Source organism: Pipra filicauda, unplaced genomic scaffold, assembly GCF_003945595.2.
Source record: "Pipra filicauda isolate LSUMZ 115617 unplaced genomic scaffold, ASM394559v2 scaffold128_size5466820_pilon, whole genome shotgun sequence".
Taxonomy (NCBI): domain Eukaryota; kingdom Metazoa; phylum Chordata; class Aves; order Passeriformes; family Pipridae; genus Pipra; species Pipra filicauda.
This window is the reverse complement of record NW_024103751.1, coordinates 2,141,480-2,167,571: the sequence shown is the minus strand read 5'-3', so window position 1 is coordinate 2,167,571 and position 26,092 is coordinate 2,141,480. Positions and strand designations below refer to the sequence as shown.

The 26,092-nt window shown below is 33.4% G+C and overlaps 1 protein-coding gene across 8 annotated transcripts in view; it reads left to right on the top strand.

The window, feature by feature from the left end:
• The window catches only part of GRIK2 (glutamate ionotropic receptor kainate type subunit 2), a 366,123-nt gene that overhangs the window by 203,326 nt on the left and 136,705 nt on the right, over positions 1-26,092 (top strand). For all 8 annotated transcript variants that reach the window (XM_027731507.2, XM_027731497.2, XM_027731487.2 and 5 more), the window contains 2 exons: positions 1,465-1,578; positions 9,547-9,753. In XM_027731507.2, coding sequence (XP_027587308.1) covers positions 1,465-1,578; positions 9,547-9,753 — 321 coding nt within the window. The remainder of the gene's footprint in view (positions 1-1,464; positions 1,579-9,546; positions 9,754-26,092) is intronic.

Genomic DNA, 26,092 nt, shown 5'->3' with positions numbered 1-26,092 from the left:
GTAGGGACAGGTTCAAGTTCCAGTCTTTGTCATTTCTTGTTATTCTACTCTAGTTTGGACATTGTTCAATAAGGCTGAACATTTTGGGTTTCCTAAAAAATCTTTTAATTCACCAATTAAAATGATATTAAAACAGTAAATGAAGGAGAGTTTTTTTGGTACTAAGGCTCGATTTCAATACTTTAAAATGATGAGTTAGATGTTATTTTCCAATTGTATTTCTGAGACGCACATTGCATTATCTTCTTTCATCAATTTATGAGGTACTGAATGACCAAGTTCAAAGATTGACCTCTTGGAACTGAGTGTTAAGCAAAGAAGAAAGATAAAATATTGATTTCCATAGAACAGAAAATTGTAAAAAAAGAGAGCAAATTTATCTTTTCTCTATTACAGCACCTGCTGATTCAGGGTCAGTCTCAGTTTTAGAAACAGAACTCTTTATTTAACCCTCACAACATTGCATTCTAAATTTACTTTACAGTCCTACGGCAACAAATCACTTAAAAGTATATGAACAGTTTCTTGGGAGTCACTTTGAAGGATTATAAAAAAAATTGTGTGTTTTTATATATACATCTATACATACATATATATATTCACAATCAAACATCGCATAAATTTTTATTTTTTGTCAAGATTTAGTTTTAAAATATCTTTATCTTCTATTATGGGTATTGTATAGTATTTGAAGTGAAGTTTAAAATCCTGTCTAAAACCAAAATAAAAACCATTTGTATGGCTTTTTAGACAATGGAGTAATAAAAACATTCTGATTTCTAAAATGGATAGTTATATTTACTGCTTGACCATTTTAATTGTGTAGTGATGAAATTGCAGATAAATTATGTAATCACTACTTATTACTTAGTATGTGAGTCTGTCTCTGACCTGAATCTTAAAGCATAACCCTGGATGTTCTTACTTAGATAAAAATCCTATTGACTTTATTTCAATGTATAAAATGTCAAAATACTTATATACTGAAGATTTATCTGTAAGTAAATTAAGTTATTGCACTAACCTTCACCATTATATTTTCCAAAAAACATGTTTTTGTCCTGCTTTTCTCTCTGATCAAGAAAAAGAGTAAATCCCTTTGTAGAGACAATGCTTTCTGCACTGCAAATGAATTTCTGCCTGTTAAGCTATTTTCAGATGTGATTTATCTTGAGGAATGAAAATTAAATGGAAAATTAAGTGTTCAGAGTAGCTTTAGATATTCTATATGTCATTCTTACACTTAATGTCACACTTCACAAAACATAATTTGAGGTATTGGTAATCATATTTTAAATAAGCAGACTTTAAATTCAGTGACAGAGAAAAATGGAGTAGAGTTTAATAATAAATATTAGCAATCATTTCTTTCCCTGTAGCAATTTGTTTTTCCTTACAGTGTTCTTTTCTAGATGCTGATGTGTAACTAATTGGCAATTTACACAGTAATTTACTGATTTACAGGTTGGAACTTGGGATCCATTGAGTGGCCTTAACATGACAGAGAATCAGAAAGGAAAACCAGCAAACATCACAGATTCCCTATCCAATCGCTCTTTAATTGTTACTACCATCTTGGTAAGCAATTATATTTGCTTTTCCAGAAATACGATTGTGAAGAAAAGTTAATAGAATGTGATATACTAATTACAATAGTAATGAACAGTCTGTAGTATGAGTTACTGTAGTATGAGTCTGTAATATGAGTTACTGTGTCATGAATGACCTCCAGTTAATCTATTCATGGATATTTACTCTCATCTAAGTTGCAAGCAAGTTATACCAATTTTAGAGTTACACTAGTTGATCAGTAATTTCACTTTTCTTATTATTGACTAAAATGTTTAGTTCTTTACAAATCTATTCAGTTCAGCAGCATATGAGAAGACAAAAGGTATTTGTTTAAAAACGTGTTTTGTCTGTTAGCTTAACAATACTACCCAGCTTTTTATTGATTTCTTTTGTTTACTGTTCTAACACTATGATATTCTCAAAAGAAAGTACAAAATATTTAACATTTATTTAACGTTGTTATTGCTTGATTATTGAGTTGAAATTTTTAATCATCCAGAAATTTAGTTGAACTACCATTTGAACTAGACCAGAAAAAACATTTTAAGTAATTTCTTTTTCATTTCCATTGTTAGCAAATTCACAGTAGTGAATGAAGTATCTTTTACTTATAATTACATATATTTTTTGTGTAAAAATATATTTACTAATTTCCACACAATAATTTTGAAATAGTAATTTTAATTTCAATACAAATGAAAAACTCTCCAGAATTGTGTCTGCTTTTTTTGTCTGCTGCCGCCATTATCACGAATTTGCAGATATTAAAAAAAAAAATCACTTCCCAACAGTTGCATACTTTGTTAAGAAGGTTTTACTTACCAACATATATTTTGACGTTTCAATCTAGAATGAATTTTTTATAGGTACATAGATACAAATGTCAGTGGGTTTTTAACTTTTTATGTAAGATAAGTTGATAATTTCATCCAGTGGGTAACTTTTTCATTGCTTATAAGGTGTCTTTACAAATTATAGAAATTATAGAAAATCTTCTGAAATACTTTGTTCCATTTATTCCACTAATTGAAAAATATATAAATTGGAATTCAACTATCTCACTTTCAAACATAAGTTCTTGTTATGCTACAACCAGTGCAGTTTTACCACAATTTTCTCTTACACTATTAATTACACATACTGCTGTTACATTGTATCCACATAACCTGCCCAGGACTTTTCTTGATGCTGTTCACTGATATATAAGTTCTTCACATTTATCCTAACTGCTCCTAGAATTACTGTTTTACAGAATATTGTCCTATCTCTGCCTGTTCTCTTCATTACTCAGTAATCAACCAGCCTTTGTACCTTCTGCACACTTCAATAGCAATCACTCTATGCTTGATTCCAGATCAGTGATAGCAATACTGGGACAAGGATCAATCCCTGCAAGATTACATAAGAAACACTCAAAAACTTAGGGTGTTTCAAGTTTGTTTTTGTTTTAATATCTATCTATTGAAGAGGTTTGAGTTAATACAATCTATGTATCATATTGCTTTTGTATAGTGATACTTGAGCTTGCATGATTTTGTTTGAAATAGCTAGCTCGGGAGGAGGTAAACTGCACAAATGTAAAGAGCAGTGCTGCCAGTGAACACTGAGTTTGGCCTGGTAAAGCTCATAAAAGTAGATTGCTGAGATTTAAGAGGGCAGCTGCTTTTGGTTAGTAGCCTTTTTTAAGTATCTGTCCTCTTCACATGTATCTAAATAATAGAATAAATAAAAGAAATATGAGGGCTTTAAATTGTTGTTATGAGTTGCTCATTTGTAGCTGCCTTTAAAACTGCAGTTATTGTTCAGTAAAAGTTTTTGTAATTGCAACAAGTCTTTTCAGCTATGAAGACTGATACTCAGAATAGGTGCTACATGTTGTGAGAGCTGTACTCAGAATAGTAAGAGGGACCAAAAACATTTCTGGTGCAGAAAGCATATGTACTAGCTTAATTTTGTAGCTCTATTTTTTTTGTGCTTAACAAATACTTTTCTGTTGGGCAGAAAGCACGTTACTGAATATTCCTTTTGTAGCAATGCAAGGGAACAATAAAATGCTAAAGCTCCTAGAAACGTATTTTCTTCATCATCACTTTCCTTTACTGTTCTTTTTCAGCCTGGAAAATATTGCTTAACTGCCGCCCCCACCAAAAAACAAACAAAACAACAAAAAAAGGCAATTCTTTCCTTTAAGCTGCTAATGTGATATTTCTATGCCGGTTTCTTTCACTTTAAGAATTCCCTACAATAGTCTATAGTATACTGGCAGCTGTGGAGCCTTAATTATTTTTCTCTGTAGTTTGTTTTAACGCTCATTTTTCATTTAAAGATCCCAGTCTTTCTTTTATTTTTAATTTTGTTTCTGAAATTTGGAACCATATCTTTTTCCTTCTATGTATTGTAGTCATTAAGATCTTTACAGCTGCGAGTAAGCGTGCTCTGCATTTTCAGTGATGGTTGAGACTACTGGACATGAAAATATATTGGTGGGCAAAATAATAAAAAATAAACTATGATTCATAAATTCATCTACTGCAAGTAAGGACAGAACTATATCCTCTTTTTTTTCCCTTGAATTCTGCATAACGCATTTTATAGGTAATTCTATGAAAGGTTATTCCTTGGTTTATGAGCAATTCAGTGGCTGTGTTTTGAAAAGGGGTAGGGGGTCTCAGAACTTCATAATTTCTCAGAAGTCTACTTACATGTAGTTTTTGTGTAGAAACATGTCTGTTTTCTAAGTTCTGGTCCCCTAACATCCCCAAGTAATGATTGAACATGTCTGATAGATTGATAGTCAGTTTTTTAGGGAGGAGAACAATTAAAAAATAATAATAGATATGCTATTTATATACCTTGTAACTGTAGCTTTGTATATAACAATCTTTTTCATACTATTACTTTATTTTATTTTAAAGCCATCTTCATTGAAAATTTAGAATTTCTTTTGCAATTTCTTTAGAAGTCTCCATTCTCAATATTCTATGTTTTAAAAAGCCAAAACAAAACAAAAACCCAACAGAAAATAAGTTTTCAACTTCATTAATAAGGATTATTATAATTTGATTCTCCTAAATTGACTTTGTTATGCAAGCTATCGGAACTCTGATTTTTTTTTTTTTTTTAGATTTTTGTTGTAATTATCTAAATATTTTTGTTCTTGTACATATTCTACCTTTGTTTTGAAAGATTTTTACTTTTGGAATTAAATTTTCATGTTCATAATGGTCTGTGCATGATGTTTTCATGCTAAATTGCTTACCAGCCTGTACATATTATCATACAGGTTCATTTTTCCTGTTTGGCTGAAATAAATGCTTCTTCCCCTTCCCACATCTTTTATGTGCTTTTCTGTATCTGCTTGCATCAGTGCTTTGAAAAGCTCACAGTTGTCAAGTTTATTTTTTTCAAGAAATATTGAAAGTTATGAAAGGTATGTGGTGTCCTCAAATTTAGTAGTTTTTTGTTATTTGCATTTGAAAAGTTAAATTATTTTTTTATTGTACTTCCCTGAAAAAATTGCTTTGAATGAGGAATAAATTAGAAGGAATAATTATAACAGATTTTAAAACAATTTTATTTAGTCAAATAATATATATATATATTCCCACATTGTATTTCATTTATTATTTGTTTCAAATGGGTAGTGCATAATTTCTCTCCCTTTTTCTTTTATTTTTTAATATTTAAAGCATGAGTTTTCAATAGTCAAATTTTAAATTAATATCTATTAAAAAAATGTTAACATTAAAAGAATAAATTTACATTTTGTCTTTATAAGAAAGGGTCACTTATCCTTTGTACACAGAATGGAAGATTTAGAATTTTTTCATTTTCATTTTTATGGTATATTTTGAAGAAAAATACCTGATACAGACATTTCCTCATAATTACCATTGCATCATTTTGGGATGATTCAAGAAATACCTAAATTTTGACATATTAATAATTCAATAATATTTGATTCCTGTTGTTGTTATAGCCCTGAACAATTATTTCTCTCTCATAAATCTATTTGAATTTTGTGTACTGTCACAAAATAGATAAATCTGTTTTTAGCTTGCAAAAAACTGTAAACGTGATATTTTTCTATTTTTAGTCAATCACACATGATAGTTTTGGGTTTTTTTGGAAACTAAAGGAATATACAATTCCTTACTTTCTAATTTTGGTATTTTTCTTATTGCCTTTTTATATCTTTTTTTGTCATGATTAGTCAGTACCTAAATGCCACTCCCAGACTTCTCATACCCATTTCAACATCTAGACCCTGCCTGCTCTTCTTGCTGAACTAGTTTTCACTCCTGCCTGTATTCCACTTCTCTGTCTTCAGTCACCAGTGCACACTGTAAACTGACTGATTTCTTGAAGATGTAGCAGACATTTAAAGCAAACTAATGTGTTTCAGGAATTTTTCCACCAAAAAAGGTAAATTTGCCTGCTTTATGAATTATGTTGCTCATAAGTTGAAAATCCCTCTTATCCTGAGATCCAGCATAATGTCTGTGTACGTCAGACTTGAAAGGTACTCATAGAGAAGCTTAGCCATAGTACTTTTTTTTATTTCAAACATATGCAATGCTTATCAGAAAAAGCTATGAGGTTTGAAGGGAGTCGTAGTATATGAATGTGTAGAGTGGAATCAGCACAAGTTAAAGTTTCACTTGATAAAAAAAGGTCAATACATCTATTTTTCTCCTGACTGGATGCAACCAGAATGTTGGATGGCCATTGATTTATATCTCTGAATAATGACTGGGAATTACTTTCTTCGGATTCCAAGTTTACGTCATCCTGCCAAACACTTTCTCTTAATTCTCTAGTGCTTCAATTCCCTTTTATTACTAAAATGTTAGTAATAAAAATATACTTTTACATAGTGGCAAGCATCAGTTTATAACTCCACTTCAGGATTTGTACTTATGAATACCAAGGGCCACCAGTCTAGGAAAATACTTTCTGTATTTTTTGGCTCTCTTAGGCTTCGATTTTTTGTTTGTTTTTCCCCACAGTATTTTGAAAATTTAAGACACCTCATAAGAAAAGAATGTTTTGCTTTCTATTATGGTAAGACCTAATAATGTCTTTGATATTTTTCATGTATCATGAAAATATGATGTAATTCAGCTGAAAAATAGGTTAGTACAGTCTGAAGTGTTGCAACAGTTTAATGCTTACACATTTTGGGATTTATTGAGTCAAGAGTTTTTGCTTGAAATAAGCATCGACATATCTGTTTTACTTTAATGGGATGGGCACTTAGTACACATTCTTGGGATGCAGCTGAAGTAAGAAACTGCTTTGCAAATAAAAGGTCTGAAGAGAAAAAAAAGTTTTGGACAGTACAAGACTATACAGAAAAGCATCAGTTGCCAATAGGAAATGACTTAATGTAGGATTGGAAAAATATTAAGAGAGTATTATTAACTTATTGATCAGACTTCTTAACAAAAACTTTTTATGCATAACAGAACATTATAATTATTAAATAGCAGCACAGATACTATTGTAGCCCTTATCCAAACTGGTCAGAGTAAAGAATAATAAAAGAGCATGGAGTTAGAGCTAAGAATTCCAGAAACGGTTGCAAGATTTTCTTTAACAAAGTATAAAAAAGCATCAGCATAAAAGATAAAATGTCTGAAGATTACTGAAATGATTTTATAGAAAAATATGCAAGAATGTATCAATGAGCTGGAATGCTCAGTGAAGAAGATTCCACTGTGCTTATTAAGTAAAAGAGGCTGAAAAGCATGAATTAACAATTACATTTCCTCCCTGATATCTCATATATTTAAATTCTGCCCCATATAATTCAGATTTGCTTGTAATGGAAGGTAGAAGCAAAAATGTTTTCAAGAATCTTGTCAAGATTCCATAGATCGAGGGATGTGTAGACTGTAAATATCTGAGTGACTCCAAGAACAAAGGTCTACAGTCTGTGTATATGAGCATTCCAAGCTACATTGGAATTTCATCATGCCTACAAAACAGGCCTTGAAACTGTGTAAGCACTCCTCAGCAGTAATGAAAATATCTCTGTGTTTTAAAACTGTTTTGAGCACAAATCCAAAACAGACTAGTTAATGTGAAGAAAATGTGTTTTGTCTTAGCATACCTTCTGCTTGGCCAGTAGCATGCTTTTTTAAGGAATTCTCATTTCACCTGTGGAAACTGCTTTCCTTACAGTTGCTTTCTTTGAGATATTTCATATCAATTGTCTGAGTTTATTAACAACTATTTTCATACATTGTTTTTGCTCTGACACCATCTCTGCTTCTGAAGAATTATTCAATGATCCTTGTCATTTAAATGGTTTTCAACTTTAATGTTTTCTGTTAGGTCTTTGTTCTTGTCAGTACTACACCTAGAAGAGCTACTCTGGAGTTTTTTGCTTCTCTGTTGTTTGAAAAATTTCTGTCAAATCATCCTAGTAGTTTCTTTAGACAATTAATTTTATGTTCCTTGTTAATTGTATGAAGATCAGTGATGTACTTTTTATAAATATGGCTGTAATCTTATCAATAGAAATATATAAAAATCAGACTCAGCAGAGTCTGGATTCAGTGTTTTATTTTATTTAAAAAAAAAAAGTGTAAGAGGCAACAGGGGAGCAAATATCTTCTGAATACACTTCTTTCAAGAACAAGATTTCTCCCTGCATTCTCCTTTGCATTTTTTGGGCAAAATCTTCTATACTCAAGTTTCAGTTTTATGTAGAGTTAATGTTCAAGTCATGGGAAACCTCAAGACAGAGGTTTATATCAGAAATGTTAACAAATCATTATTAAAGATGCCAGATGCCCATGCAATGAGATGCCTTTAATGCCACTGAGTGCTGATGTGGAGATTTAGGACTAAGAGTTTTCCTAAGTTGCCCTGGAGAGTTTTCTCTGGTTATTAACTGAGGCTTGTATTTGATAGGGTGCTTGGATCTACTACCATTTGTCTTACCTTACTTGGTTCTTATTTTTTTTCATTGTAAAAAATGAAAAAAGTCTATCCCAAAGGTGACAAAAGGCCGAGTTGTATATTTAACATATCAAATACAACTTGAATATTCATGTCATATTGTAACAGAAAACTACCATTTGATTTTGTATTTTTCCCTTCACCTTTGTATTTGAGAAAGGTTATCCTACACTGAGAAACAGATGTAGAAATCTTATGTTTTGCTAAATGTTAATTTTCTTCCCATAATTATGATTGTTCTGTCATTCATTTTAATTTGTTTGCTTTCTGTTTGCCCACTTAATGCAAAAAAAGTCATATTGTACTTCAATTTAAACATAAGAAGAGAAATATTTGAAGAAATTAAATTCAGTTTTCATGGAATGTGTATCATAAAATTTACTTTTTGAGTTAATTTTTTGGGTTTTGCTGCAGTCTTGTAAATGACAACTTATAACTTGAGACAGTAGTGCAATAGGTGCTTTCATTAAATTTTTCCTCCCCCTGTGGGCTTTTGATATTTTACTTAACAAAACAATGAAAAAACAGTTAAAATACTTGTATAAAGTATAAAATCTAATACTTAAAATATTTGACTGATATTTGGAGTTTTAATTTTTTTTTCATTTGCCAAACTACATTGGTTCTGCATTTTAACAGTCTACATTGTCCATTCAAACAGTACATTTGACATTAATGTATGATGCAATTTCTTAAGGAGCACATTTAAATTTAGTTCTTATATGAACTCCTTGAAGATATGTCTACAGTGTTTAGAGTGTAATTTTTTCAAATAAATATGGGAAAGAGAATCTTCTGACTAAATTCACTTTGAAGATATATGAAGACTTTATACAGACATAATCAAATCTAAAGGATTGTACTTTTCTTATTAGTTCTTTGTACAGGGAGTGGTATCATAACTGTATACGCATCTGTGCACATGACTGTGTACCACTTAAGGCTAAAACAAGAAGAAAGGTGTGAGGGCACTCATTATCCCTTCTGCTTTTTTAATACTTACAGGAAGAGCCATATGTTATGTTCAAGAAGTCTGACAAACCCTTGTATGGAAATGATCGATTTGAAGGTTATTGCATTGACCTCCTCAGGGAGCTGTCTACTATCCTTGGATTTTCCTATGAGATTAGACTGGTGGAGGATGGAAAATATGGAGCCCAAGAAGATGCCAGCGGACAGTGGAATGGAATGGTTCGTGAACTAATTGATCATGTAAGTTAACTTTTAGAAGCTTTCCAGTATCCATTTAGATTTCAAATCTGTCTGTACAAATTGTAAAACTTTTATGAAAATGCCATTTGAATACTACTGTCTTCAAAATGCAGATGTTTAAAGAAATAGTGCAAGTAAGTTCATATCCATTATTTCTTCAGTGTGGAATTTGTTTGTTAAATGAAACATCTCTGTTTTCTGTATAGAAGTGTGTGTTTTGGCCAAACTGGTTTAGCTTTTCTGTGACATATGCCTAAGACAAAATATGGAATAAAGTACTCAGAATTTATTTCTGAGAATGATACAGAGGTTCTATAATGAAATATATGTCTTCAATAATTAATAGAGGTCAGGTCTCTTCTTCTGATAGTGGATCTGAGATTTTGTCTCAGAGAAATTTCTGTGTATGTAGTGTCCCCCAGGGATCAGTGTTGGGCCCAGTTCTGTTTAATATCTTTATTAATGATCTGAACAAGGGGATTGAATCCATCGTCAGCAAATTTGCAGATGACGCCAAGTTGGAGGGGAGTGTCAATCTGCTGGAGGGTAGGAGGGTTCTGCAGAGGCACCTGGACAGGCTGGATAAATGGGCTGAATCCAATGGTATGATGTTTAACAAGACCAAGTACAGGGTCCTGCACTTTGGTCACAACAACCCCATGCAGCGCTACAGGCAGGGGACAGAGAGGCTGGAGAGTGACCAGGCAGAAAGAGACCTGGGGGTTCTAATCAACAGGAAGCTGACCATGAGCCAGCAGTGTGCTCAGGTGGCCAAGAAGGCCAATGGTATCCTGACCTGGATCAGGAATAATGTGGCCTGCGGGACCAGGGAAGTGATTCTGCCCCTGTACTCGGCACTATTTAGGCTGGACCTTGAGTCCTGTGTCCAGTTCTGGGCCCCTCAGTTCAGGAAGGACACTGAGGTGCTAGAGAGTGTCCAAAGAAAGGCAACGAAGCTGGTGAAGGTGCTGAAGCACAAGTCCTGTGAGGAGTGGTCAAGGGAGCTGGGGCTGTTTAGCTTGGAGGAGAGGAGGATCGCTCTATACAGCTACCTGAGGGGAGGTTGTAGCGAGGTGGGGGTCAGTCTCTTCTCCCAGGCAACCAGCAGCAGGACAAGAGGGCACGGTCTTAAGCTCTACCAGGGGAGGTTTAGGTTAGACATTAGAAAGAAAATTCTTTACAGAGAGAGTAATCAGACATTGGAATGGGATGCCCAGGGAGGTGGTAGAGTTACCATTCCTGGAGATATTTAAGAAGAGACTGGATGTGGCACTTAGTGCAATGGTCTAGTTGACAGGGTGGTGTTGAGTCATGGGTTGGACTTGATGATCTCAGAGGTCTTTTCCAATCCGGTTGATTCTGTGATTCTGTAAACACAGACATTATTTGATATTAATCTTTCTTGAAATTTTAACAATAAAATACAAGCAATAAAACAACAATATCCACATATACTGAAGGAGCAAAGCAGTGTCAAGACAGATACCATTACAATTACCTGTAAATGAATAAGGGAGGTATTACTTCAGGTCTTTTAAAGCATGCTTTCTTCTTTGGTTGTGCCAGTTGAATTTAGTCCCTTAGAAATATTTTAATCAATTTAAAAATTATGTATTATCCCTTTCTGCATTTATTTGGGTAAATTACTTGATAGCATTTTCTCTATAGACATGTGGTCAAAGACTGAGATGAAACATATTCTGCGCATCACTGTTATTTAAAATAGGAAAAAGAGAAGACTATTTTATAGTTAATTCAAGTGGAACCTCTTAATGATGGCAGAAACTACATGAATAGCTTGAAAAAAAATATTCCCTAATCTTGTTTCAATTTGCTTTAAGATTTTAGCAGATGGGCAGAACATGTGCTAATCAAAATATTCACATTTACTAGGAGGGTTGTTCTTCATGCTTTTTTAGTAAATGATAATCTGGTATTGGTGTTGCAACAGATGTTGATTATGCCTGGCTTCACACTTTTAAGAAGAATGCGTAGGAGTATTACAGTTATATTATCTTTAATGTGTGTATGTGTTATACCTAGTATGCATACATAGAAAACAAACATATTTAGCTACACTCTCTGTGCCTCTCTATACACGCACATTTTTATACATGAATAAATGCATAGGCCTGTTTAACTATTAGACTTGATGGTTGCTAGGTAATACCATCATCTGGAACTAATTTTCCATGATTGAGGTGGATTTTGTGGAAGTATATACTCAGAAGCAAAAATAAACCACATTTTTATATGCCTTTTATTATTCAACCTTAAAACATTCTTTAAAAGAACTGGTATGGCCTCCTAAGCTTTTCACTAAGATAATCTTGAAATAAAATGCATTTGAAGAAGTTGCAACAGTAAAGTGTGTGGAACTGTACTTTTCCTATCCTTTCCTCTTGATAACACAGAATGAAACAGGTGTTCTCTATTTCCATAGATAATATATAACTAAATGTAGATTAAAATTTATTTTGCCTTTTGAAATGTTTCTTATTTTGGAATCAAGAGTTTAGAAACTGTATTGGTACATCATGGAAGATGTAGTACAACTTCATAACCTGGACCATAAATTTTATGAGTCTCTCTCAATTTCTCAATCGTTAAAATTTTCCTTTTTTTTTTTTTTTTTAATCTATTCTTATTTTGTTATATATTTGAATACATGCAATTTATTTATGCATCAATGCCCTTTATTTGAATGCATGTCATTGGTACATTTTACTAGCAAGCAACACTTCAGACCTCAGAACTGATGCAAGAATTTAGTGAAAAAAATCCGGACAGACCGTTACCACATTTGATGCTTTCATATGGTTCATACTTCACATTGCCCAGTAGCTTAGCTTTTCAATCTTTCTTTTCCCTTAGAGAATATTTTTAGTGTCAAAAAGGCTCTCTTTTCTATAAAGTGATTTAATAAACTCAATTACCATATTTTTGAGAGGTAAAATGATTCTGTATTTTTTAATTTGAGCTTCTAATTAAAAGAAATAGACTACAGAATAAAGATAGTTCTTAAAGTGGCCATACATCTATTGAAAAATGTTTTAAGAAATTACTCTCTTTTTGTTTTTTATAATTTATCTCTCCATCAGTTAAGTTCAGAAAGAAAGGTTACTATGCTGTAGCATAGTATGTATTTGCAAGGGTAATGAGTTCACATTTATAATCCAAGAATAAAGTGCATAATTTTGATACATTATTTATATAGAAAGGAAGATGTACAATTTATATAAAGATGAAAAGTACTAAATAAAGTCTAAAATTTAAATAAGCTGTTTAAATCCATGCTTAGTCACTTTTCATAAGTGCTTGAGCTCAAAAGTTTAAGTGAAAAAAAGATGATGCTATCTGAGCTGAGCTCAGCATATTATGTCAGTCTCAGGCTTGAAATTTTACAGTGTGAACAGAGGCTGAAGTGTTTACATCAGGCTTTGTTTTCAATCTCCTTTCGCATAGTTTATTCACATTTCCTCTTTCTTTGACTGTTTTACTCAGAGTTCACATACTCATTCTGATATTGGTCTCCAAACAATGTGTAGTTTCCTTTTGAATAAATGATAACTACTGAAAGTGAAAAATTAGTTCATTGGTTCCTTCCCTTTGATGACTGATTGATAATGAATTCTTGTAGGAAAAGACAGAAGTCTCTAGAGCTGCAAATGCAAGAGAAATATTCACTAGGACAGCAAATATAGATGAGATTTCTCTATGAATAAATTTTAAATTTAGTTTCTCCAGTTAAGCTGTCTGATTTCTTTGTCACAATTTTACATTCAGTATTTTATCCACTTCTCAGGTTAATTCAAGATATGAGTGTTATATATTTGAGGGAGGGGGAGCTAAGTTCCAGGTATTTCCATATTTTATGGATGCATTCTTCATAAAAAAGTATTCTTTATGCTGACTTTCTGTCTTTGGTTCAAGAACTTTCTGAAAGGAGAGATTTATTGAATTTATTTTGAACTAAATTATAAATGAAAATATATAATTTTGCTTTTTTTCTGTTCAACATTCCACTTTACACAGCCAAAATTACTTAAAAACATTCTTATAGTTGGGTTCTAAAGCAGGAATGAAATTACTGTTTTATACTTTGAAAGAGACATAACTGGAAAATGATTTGTTATTATATATACAGTATTAAAAATAACCTTTTTTTGGCACTTTGGATGATTCTTCTACAGCACAAAGCTTATGCACTACAAATAGACTTCAAGGCTTGGAGACCTTTTATGATTCATAAATAATCACAGAAAAGGTCCAATTTTTTAGATTATGATTGCTCTTTTATTACATGTGAGGATTAAATTGGAACTTTCTATCTCAGAAGAGTAGGATTTTCAGCTTGGAGGAATTTTACACAGTTGTACAATTGAAGAATGTTACTTAATTTAACTTTAGATATAGCATTGTTTTTGACCACTGTCTTTTGAATTTTTTTAAAATCAATATCTTACTAATAAATGCTTATATACCAAAATCTTACCTTTTTAAAAACAGTATTAGTAATAACAGAATAGCTTCAGATGTTTGTATAATCAGTTTAAATGCATCTGGAGACTTCTTCCTCCAATAACCTGTTTTTTTTGTTTTGTTCTGGGTTTTTTTAAATTTTATTCTAAATTAAGATCCTTATGTTCTCGGACAGCTATAGTCTAGCTCTTTGTATTATTGTGTAGAACTGAAAAAAATCTTCTAATAAGTGAATATATAGACTTTTGGTGGCTTCCTTTTTGAGCTAGTGAAAGATATGAGTAAGGGAACTTAACTTTCTTCCATACATTTCTCTCCATTTCAAATGTTACATCATCACACTGTTTAGACTCTACAACTTTCCTTCATACTTACAGGAAGTTTTACCATACAGAGACTCATAAGGAAAGGCTAAGGAGCACCTCTTCCCTCTTCTCCTTGTAAAGTTCATGCAAAAGTTCTGTCAGTTGAGATTCCCAATACAATGCAGGACAGTTCGGCTGTGCCTCTTTTATTAGTTAAAATCTCAGAATGTTTTATGGTAGCAGGGAGTTGAGACTCTTTAGGAGAAAGAAAGACCGAGCACTGTGTCCTTATTCACCAACATTATATGTGCTCAACAATAAAAACTATGGTCTGTCAGTGCTCTTTAAAGCACCATATCTGCTTCATAGCTTCCTCATTGTATTAGTGGAAAAACTGCTCTCATGTCAACGTTTTCAAAGCCATGTATAACACAAATCCTACAGATTTTTTTGATCAAATGATGGTCCTAAATTAATGTACTGACTTACTCATGTGGTACTACTTATTGAACATTATTATTATTAGTCCATTGTCAAAACATTCCTCCGAAGAGAATCACTGAATTGTAACACTTTATTTAAAAACAATTTTTTTTCTTTTTATCAAATAGAATGCTGCATCACCTTCTCTTTTCTGTATTTCTCAGAATGGCTTAGTTGTTTTCCAGTCTCCCTTGATTTTTTCTACAGGCTGCTGTGCTAGTTGTCATCATCAGGTTCAAATTTTGCCGGACTACTTAGCAGATGCAGAATATCAGTAGTGCCTTCAGAAATGTTTTGCCTTACTTATTTGAATTTGGAAAATCCAGGACTTTGGCGGAGTGGTTTATTTCTCTTCCTTTGTGGCCAATATTTATGATCGTGAAGTGTCATTCATTTCATATTTCTTTAAAATTATTATAGATATAGGTTAAACAGATGCATCAACTGAGAAAACATAAAAAAAAAGAGGTTGTGAATATGAGACCAGCGGACATTCAAAAAAAAGAAGAAAAAGATTTTCCAAAGAATGTCTTTGTATACGATAATATTTGAGTCCACTGCTGATAAATTAAACTGGTACTGGTAGAAACATAGTGAACTAGTTAATGTTCCAAGATCTTGCTTAGTACATGCAAGGCCATAATTTTAAAACATTCTCCTATATTGATCTTTTAAAATATTTATTCCAATCACATTAACAGTTACAAAATTATCAGTTTAAATCTAGAAATGGTTATTTCTCTGTCAGGTCATGGACCTGAGTCCAGCCTGAGTGCCATCACAGGGCATGTGCATGACAACAGTGGGCATGAGGCTCAGGTAGCATGGGTTTGTGAAAGGCAGGTCCTGCTCCTTCTGTGACCAGGTGCCCTGTTTAATGGATGAGGGAAAAGCTGTGGACGTTATCTACCTAGACTTTAGTCAAGTCTTTGGTGACATTTCCCACAGGATTCTCCTGGAGAAACTGGCTGCTCATGCATTGGATGGCTTTTCCCAGGTCTCAGCTGTGGTCAGTCCTCTTTAACATCTTTATCAATGATCTGGATGAGGGGATCAAGTGCACCCTCAGTCAGTTTGCAGATGACACAAAGTTAAACAGGAGTGTAGGAAGGCTCTGCAGAGGGATCTGGACAGTCTGGATTGATGGGCCAAGGCCAATCATAGGAGGTTCAGTAAGGCTAAGTGCTGGGACCTGCACCTGTGTCATAACAATCTAATGCAATGCTACAAAGCTGGAGGACAGGGGCTGGAAAGATGCTTGTCAGGAAAGGCCCTGAGGGTGTTGGTTTACAGCATGTAGTTATCATGTAAGTGTAGATAATGTAACAGGTTTATAGCTTATATCAAGGGAATTCCAGTTGGACTCACTTCCCTTCTAATGGGATTCAAGCCCACTAATACACCAGGAGTTGTGGTGGGACTCAAACCCACTAGTACACCTCTGTTTCTGGTGGGACTCAAACCCACACTTGGGCCTTGGGAATCTGCTACTGACTGATAAGAAGGACACAAAGTGTAGAATTAGAACGGATTTTTTCTTAGGCAATGCACGCGCAGTGACCCAGCCTCATGTTTGGGGACCCTGATACTGAGACAGGTAGAGTTTATATATCACACATCTTAAGAGATATGGTAGCCTAATCAGTTATCAGTGTGTGTATAACAAGTGCATGCTTATCCTGTGCAAGACCTTTGTATGTTTTTCCTGGACAGGTGGTTGGCAGTGTATATTAATCTTCACTGTTCTAAACCTGTGCAGGTGGAGTTATTTTGTACTGGCTTCTGGACAGTTGCTGTTCCTAGAACCTTGATTTCATCATTAGACCCAGGTTCCAATACTTTTCCATTGCCTGAGAGTCTGAGTAGATCTCTTTGGCATCCACTGATATTAGTTTTTAACATTTCACATCTACGTTTTTGAAATGAACGTGGAAAATGTTTAGGACTCCTTCAGAGGAAGGGCTTAAAGGTCTAGAAGCAAGGCTAAAGGAAAATTGTTTTGAAAACTGTGACATTTTAAGTAAAACATCACCAAATAAATTATATTACAGGGCAGTATTTTAATGTTACATCTTTAATACACTGAAGTAATACAGCTCAGTATAAAAGATATAATAACATACACTAAACTCTGAGTACTCACAAACCACTTGTGTTTTAGTTTGAATGGATATCAATATAAATACTCAGCTCAGCAGAAGGTGTAACATTTTACTTATCTTCAAATGGTTTTCACCTTCAGAATACATAAATCTATCTTGATTTTAGAGTTTCTAAGTCTTCTTTTCTCATAGATTTCATTACAAAATGCCTTGTTCAGCTATAAAGCTTTCACACTATATAATAATTTCTCCTTTTCTTCTATGAGTTTGCATTGGATACATTGAGCACTTTTACATTACAAAAGTGGAAATTAAATTATTATTTAATATATAATAATTAAGTAGGTGTCTAAGCTCCTTGTAAGTACAAAACTTAAACAACATTTCTGACAAAATATGTGAGACTTAGTTAAATTTTTTTCAAACCTTAGGTCTAAGCTAGCATCCACAACTGAATCTAAGGTGTCATTTGATGAAAATTTCCCTTATGCTAGATGTATTGTACCTGTAATAAATTTGAACTCTGACACTTAGGGAAGATGATGTTTTGAGGGTAATATTCCATAAACAACATAGTGTTTTGGCAAGTCTGCAGTTCAGCTACAGTTGCTTGAACCAGCAACTCTGGTGAATATAGATAGGTGGTAAGATGAATGACTATGAATTTCTGCTGACCTTGTTTTTAATGTTTTTCTAGTATCTTGGCATTTTCTTTTATTTTTATTTGCCCTCTTTTTAAAAAAACCCAACGAAACACAATTCACTTTTTTCTGTATTCTCTGTATAGAAGATAAAATAAAATACTGCTGTTCTATTTCGGTTTTCTTATCCTTATCTGTTTGTATTTTCAGCTTTTTTATTTTTTATTTATATTTTATCTCTCTCCTGATTTCTCTGTTTAGGCATTTGAAGGCCATCTGTTCTGAGATCACTTTTATTTCTTGATATTCGTTTATTTACCTTGAAGACTAAGTATCTCTGTTCTATGCTGAATCTCCTTTCTCTGAGTTTCCAGTAATCATTATTAGTTAAATTTGTTAAGCTATGCTGGCAGTTTCCCAGCAAAACCATCTCTATAAACAAAGATACTAATTTGCATTATTTAATATTTCAAAATAGTATTCTAACTCCTTACAGTTATTCTGTGTTGTGATATAGCACCCATGATTTTTTAACTGTTAAGTGCCTGTAACATACCTTTCATGTATTTGTTTATTGTCTTAAGTATTCATATAATCTACCAGTAATTGTTTGCATGTTTCCTTTTCCTCATTAAAGTAGCATTTTATTTCTGTGTGAAATCTGTCATGGGGGCTAGAGGATAATTTATTATGATAATATGTAATATGCCAGAAAATATCACTTGAGTTTTTTGTGCTTTTCAGTTTAATTGTTAATGCATTAAACCACAATTTCATGTGCTCTGACCTTTTTTTTCCAATGTAATTTATCCCAAGCTGCATAAGCAGCAGTGTGTCCCTGACAAGCAGCTATGCATGTCTCTTTTGTTGCTTGATATTCTGTTTTTCACTTAAAGCAAACTGTATATGTTCACAGAACCTCACTTCAAATATCTTTCATGTCTGAATTTATCAATGTAATTCACTCAGATATGCCATACTATACATCTTCTGTTCCTTTTTGTTTGTTTGTTTTCCTTAAAGTGAAATATAGAGAGATGGTCTTCTACATTACCATAGAATGTCATTAGTAGCTAGAGTTTTACTGCTATTTCAAACTAACAGGCAAACATTAATATCTATACTCAGAAGATTATAGTTTTCATGGTTACTTTGTCACTCTCTATTAAAGGATGTGTATGATGTTTCATGGAAGAATGTGCAAACAGATCCTAACTCAGCAATGTTATGCCAAATATAATCTTCAGATAGAAATGCATAAACCCATGAAAAATGCCAGGGAAATGATAAAAATCCCCCTCAGTAATCTAATATGCCAAAGTAGTTCTGCCTAAGACAGAAGTTTAGACCAAGTGTGCAAAGCATGTGCCTTAATTCAGCTAGGAACATATATGTGCGTATGAGGATTCCCTATTGCATGTAGTTTTGAATGAAGATGTAGTTTTTCAATAAAACAGGAGTTGAAAGTGAGCAACTTGTTTTCCAAAAATCAAGGAACTTCCAGTATGCATTTAGTAAAGCAAGGCCTAGCAATATTTAAGAAACAGAGAACAACAAAGGCTTATAAATGTTAATTTGTGATCTTTTGAGCTGATCATGTCCTATGTTTCCCAAAGAAACTAGATGAAAAATTTCAAGTACATTCTTAGTTATTTGACACTGGAAGTGGTCGGAGACTTTGACAACAAGGTCTTTTAAGTGCTCTGAGATGTGTGGGGTTTTTTTCTGGAGATCTGTACTCAGAGAGTAGTTCAGTTGAAATTTCTTGACACTAAGAGTAAGTGAATATTACTTTCTTGTTTGTTTAACTAAGTAATGTTTTTCTCCTAAATAATGTTTTTTTTACAGTTAAGGTATTATGGACATGCCTGGTGAAAGCACTTGGTTATATAAAATTATTAGGTTTCAGTTAGAGAGAAAAACTGTGCAGTGAATGATTGGAATTAATTGGAATTAATTTTCACCGCATTGCCATCAAGGCAGTGGCATGAAGTTTTTTAAATGAGAATCCAAACAATAACTCTTTAGCTCAAGCATCATCTATGCTTACAGCAATGATTAGGAACTGATTGGATCCAGGACTAGGGCTGTATTCTTACAAATATTACATTTTTCATATCCTCATACATTTATCTGATCTTTCGCTTTTGTTACTATAATGATAGTGAAAAATGGTAGAAAATAACAGGGGGATTATTGTTTCTATGATATGTCTGTTGATGTGAAATACATGGGAAAATTAGAATTCTCTAATAGCAGGGTTCATTTCCATTGGGACTTACCCCTCTTATTAGGCAAAATCATGTGTCTACATTTTTATTCTGTCTGTCCTGGTTTAGAAAAATTTGATCACTGGGGTTGGTCACATTTAGTAGAAATTAAGTTACCTGGAGAAAATTGATGAAACAACTCTTCAAATATGTGCTTTTCCTCCAAGGAGGGAATTTACAATTTTTTTTTTAATGTAAAATGTTCAGCAAGTTATTTTTTGAGCTTATCATGAATCTCTTCATTCTATATGTTTCTACAATAACTTTACTTCAGTGTGCAGTACTTGATCACTGCGAAGACCCAAACCAAAGTTAAGTTCAAAAGCTCTATGCTGTAATTTGTCTTTTACTCATCTCCAAAGAATTTCAACATATCTCAAAGTGAACTTTTCACGGAAGGTAGGGAGAAGGGACCGTGGAAACCTTGAGTAGGTCAATTTTCATTGAGGCACCATTTTGGTAAAACAGTTTCAGGATGTGCTGACAGGAGATGTGTCTCTGGGAATGATGCCCAAAATACGACAATGTTTGGGAAACTGAAAGGTATTAAGTATGATCTGGTATTCTTAGAGATCTAAGATAATTCTGTTGTTTAAGGAAATTATACAAAAGTCAAATAGTCAGAGTTGAAAAAAGAGACAGCAAGTGCAGCCTTAGTTAAGTCCAAAATACATGAAATGAAAATGATTCTCTGTGTGTTAGGAAGAAAATCATGTTACTTTGTCGCAATACTTTGAAATTGATCTGCACAGTCATTTTTTTTCTGCTATTTCCTGACCTCTGAGGGCACGATTAGCAGTGATGTGTGGTAACTTCCAAAGATGACTAACTTCTCTTCCTGATAACATATGTTAGTGTGAAAAATATCTATATATATACACACACACATAAATATGCATACCAACTTTAAGGGCTTGTAAAGAATGTTTGTATGTTTTTATGTGAATCTGTGGGACACGGTACTCATAAAGTGCTAGTAGAAACTGTGAAACAGTACAGATACCTGTTATAGATTTTTAACTCTGGATACTGGATAAATAAATGACATACTGAGGCCATATTTTATATAAAAACCCCGCGTAATGAAAAATGGATGGTTAAAAGTTTTCTTTTAAGATTATATGGTCAAGTTCAAAGAAAAATATTAAACCCGAAGGAAGATTTTTTACTTCTTGCTCTGCTTTAGAAGTGTATTCAATAATCTGTTATTGGAAGTAAAACATTAATTTATAGTATTGTTACTATAAAGCCATTTGTGTTTTGCTAGATTTTTTTTTAATATGTGGATTAATTTGTAAAGATTGCTACACTTATTCTAGAATAAGTGTCTTGTCAAAAATGTATCAAAAGTCATTCTTGAAATTCATGGTAGTTGATTTTCTTTATTAGTATTTAAAATTTTTTTTTCTGGATAGAAAAGATACCACATGCACCATTCAGCCCTCTCACTTTCATGGCTTATGATTTTCAAGCTAGTTTGAAAGTAACCCTTCTGGCTCTCAAAAGACCTATTGAAATACTGTAGATTTCATAATTTCAAAATGCAACAGCAAGACCAGTGCAGGATCTACACTTATATTATTCGTACAGTGTAATAATAACAAAAAGACGGTACAGTTAGGAAAAGCCACCACAGAAGTACGGTGTCATTGCTCTTCTCTGGAGTAATCCAGTTACTATTAGAGAGGTGCATAAGGACGATAGACTTTTGCTGAAAGAGCAGTAGGAGCTCAGATATTTCAGCAATTTCTGGTTGTCTTTGTAAGTGTAAGAAGGATTTTATCTTTTTTATCTACTGCTTGTACCTTAACAGGGGAATATTGTATATTGCTGGGAAACCAGGAGACTATATGTAAACTAGTTTCACTAGTTGCAGATTTTGTGTACATCCAGAATAGAAATAAAACTGCAGTTTTGTTACAGGGATGAGTTTAGAGAACTGGAAAGAGAAATTATTTGAACTGCAGAATCAAAGAATCACTGAGGTTGAAACTGACCCTAGATATCACCTCATCCAAATCCCTGATCGAAACATGGTCAGCTAGAGCAGGTTGCTCAGGGCCATGTTCTGTCAACTGCTGAGTGTCCTTAGGGATGGAGACTCTACAACCTCATTGGGCAACCTGCTCCAGTGTTTGACGATTCCTAAAATAAAAAGCGTTTGTTTTTTTTTATCTTTAAATGGAATTTCATGCATTTCAGTTTGTGCCTGTTAGCTCTTCTTTCACTAGGTACTACCGAGAAGTTTCTGGCTCCATCTTCTTTACTTCTCCTTCAGTTATTTGTATCCCCTCATCAGATCTCCCTGAACCTTCTCTTCTTCAAGCTAACCAGTCACAGTTCATTCAAGTTTGTCCTCAACTGGCAGGTACTCAAACTTCTTAATCATCTCCATAACACTTTGCTATACTTATTCCAGCATGTCCCTGTTTCTCTTGTACCAGTTCAGACCTGGAGCTGTCAATCTGATGATGAGTATCATCAAATGCTAAGCAGACATCAAGGATCACTAATATAGTAACTCAGTAAAGATCAACTGATTCTTAACTTAATCTTAACTGATTAAGATTACTTAATTGTGAATGATTTTCATTGGAAGGGACTTGGAAGACCATATAGTTCCAACAAAACTACCATTGACAGGAAACCTTCCACTAGATCAGGTTATTCAGAGCCCCATCCAACTTGGCCTTGAACACCTCCAGGGATGAGGAGTCCCCAGCTTCTCTGGGCAGCCTATTCCATTGTCTCTTATTAGTAAAGAATTTCTTCCTAATATCTAATCTAAACCTACCATCTTTCGGCTTAAGGACGTTCCTCCTTGTATGTAGTGATAGGTCACTACATACCCTTGTAAAAAGTACCTCTCCAGTCTTCTTGTAAGCCCTCTTTAGGTATTGGAAGACTGTTTTAAGGTGTCCCCAAGGCCTTCCCTTCTTTAGGCTGAATGGCCCCAGCTCTCTCAACCTGTCTCCACAGAAGAGGTGCTTCAGCACTGTGATCAACTCAATGTCTCTCCTCTGGACTCTTTCCAATAGATATTTTTTTTATGCTAGGGGCAGCAGAGCTGGACACAGTACTCCCCTTGGGGTCTCACAAAACCAGATTAGAGGGGGAGGATCACCTTGCTCAGTCTTCTTTTAATGCAGCCCAGGATGCAGTTGGCTTTATGTGTTGGCTTGAAGTGCACCTTGCTGGGTCATGCTGAGATCTTGGTCCACCAATAACCCCAACTCCTTCTCATCAGGGTTATTTTTGATCTATTATCCACCCAGCCTGTATCTGTGCTTGGGATTGCCCCGATCCAAGTGCTGGACCATGCATTTGACCTTGCTGAGCTTCATGAGATTCTAGTAACATGGATAATGTTACTCAACTATCCATCCACTTTCTAATTGGGCAGTGGTTAGGAAAGAATTTGTCTACATCTGCCTGTCATGCTGACCAATGTTTTTTCTTGTTATGCTGTGTGTTCTTATTCATTATCTATTTGCACCCCTCTGTTCACCTTTGTCTCCTAGAATGAAGCAAAACGTCACATAAACCAAGGGATAAATTATAACAGCAGTGACATTTTAAAGTGCTTAATAGATTTCATCTTATAAATATCAGAAACATTTTAACCACCACAGATTTCATCCTCAGGATTTGCATTTTATTTTCATTAAAGCTGATTGTTAATAAGTTTACCCTTGTATCTTCAATATTTAAATAATTGCTAGAGCTTGGATAAACTTTATTGAATTTAAATAAATATAATAAGTTTTTCAAATGAGCAAGCTTATATATACCCTAAGCAGAACAGAACTAAATCAGGATCTACTGCATAAAAATACTGCTAACATTTTTCTTTCAAAATATTGTCCCAAAAAAGATTTGTGACAATATTTTTGAGTAATATAATCTTTATTATATTAGCCATTTTTGTTATAATTATGGGACATGTAAAACATTGTATGATATACAAGGTTTTAACACTATACACAATATAAAACCACTACTGTTTTTTATTTTATATTTGAGGGAGTTTTCTTAAAAGACCTTTTTTTTTGTTATTGCTTATAATGATCATTTTTAATTCAAGTAAGACCCTGGCATCTAATTCCTGATTGAGAATTCCAGAGTGTGGATTCTTTTAAAAATTAAGTCTAGTCCTTGTCATGCCTGCATCAAAATGCAGGTGAGGGGAATGAGTGCACAGGAGGTTGATTTTGTCCATATTAATAGGTTTTATCCCATTGATTAATTAAGCTGATGATAGATTTCAAAAGTTATCAATTGAGAATTGTTAATCAATAAGTGGTGGCATATCCTGCAGTGATCTACTTTCATCCAAATGTTATACAAAAGTTTTATTAATCATTTTGATTCCATTGTAAAAAATTGAAGATGACAAAGTAATATAGAGAAGTGGGAGTAAGTCAAATTTGTCGCAAGTCAAACTTTATTGCATGATGAAATGAATTCACTGAAACAATTCGTTAAAACCTCATCTGTTTGAGAACAGAATTTATGTCAAAAGGAAAAGTAATAGATTGGTTTTTTTTCTGAGTGCAGTAACTAAAGGTCTAGGTGACACAACTGGTTAGCAACTGGAAAAAAACCCAACACTTCCATGGAGTTGCAGTCAATCTGGAAAGTATGATAAAAATGCTAGCTATAAACAAGGAATCAATGTTACCTCTGTACTTTATTTAAGGAAGTTGTGCTGGAGCATGATGTCTGATATTTTAATATTTAGTTGCCATCTCTAGTAAAAAATATAACATTAGGGAAAAAAGAGTATTAAACAGCGAAGAAGAACTGAAATATTTTAGTTTAAGTACTCTTACTTTTTTTTTGTAATGGGAGAGTTTTTCTTTCCTGTATTTTGAGCCACAATATCTACACTGTCTTGTAAATAATGTCTTTGACAGTTTACTTTTTCTGTGAGCATGTGAATCTTGCTCTTCTAAGAATTAGAAGAGAAATTTTGTGCAAAATTCCCAGAGTGAAGTGATAAGAATTAAGTCTGAGATTTTTTTATTGTTGAAACTCATAGTCACCCATCTTCCAGCTACATACAGTTTTGTGGTCTACTGCCTCTAGTCCTCTTACATACAATTTCTGTAACTGTTGACTAAACTGAAGTTGGTGCAAAATACTTTAGTGAAAGCGTACTGTAAATCAACAGATAGAAACTTTGTGACTGTTTTGAATGAGTACTCATATTACATCTTTTCAGCTATTAAATCTAATCCATGTTGGCATAGCCAAATGAGAATAACTAGAATAACTAGAATAACCCTGAATAAGAGGAAATAATGTAAAGTAACTAATTAGAGATTTCCTGATGGTTTAGTACTAGCATTTTTCCTTGACTCATTATTCAGATAATAGCAAAGGAGCAAACAGAAAACAATGCCGAAACCAGTTCTAGACAGTGCTAGGTTGATCAAAAGATATGCTTTATCCTATATAAAACTAATGTAGGTAAGATTCCAAACATTTTTGTCTAGTTGAATTCACATAAAAAGTTGTTTCCGTAGTGGTGGACAGCAGGCAAATTTCCTCTGCAAAACCTTTTGCCTTTTTTTTTTTGTTTAGAAGATCTGGATCTCTAGGGAGATTACTAGATCAGGACCCTCCTTTAAAGACTCTAAAGGGATTGTAGCTGAAACAACCATTAGTTATCACAACTGTTCAGGACTTTGCCAAGAAAAGAATTAGACATACTGACATAAGAAAGTCTAAAGAAAGGAAACAGTTGTGTAATATTACTGTGTCAGTAAAATGAATCTGAGTAAACTACCTGTCTTTCAGTAACTTTTTGTTGCTGAACAGTAAATATTGAGAAATAGCTCAACAGCTATTTCAAATGTTACTTGAGCCTGTATCAATTGAAACTGTCATAACACGTCACTTTCTTATGTTAAAGTACTTTATTATGCTAATAAAGTAACAACTGCTATTCCATCTAACTGCTGTTCCATCTATATTTGATATTGTTAGCAATTAATTTTAAATTACAAAAGTCAGGATCCCACAAATAAGGTATGACATCTAAATTCAGCTAT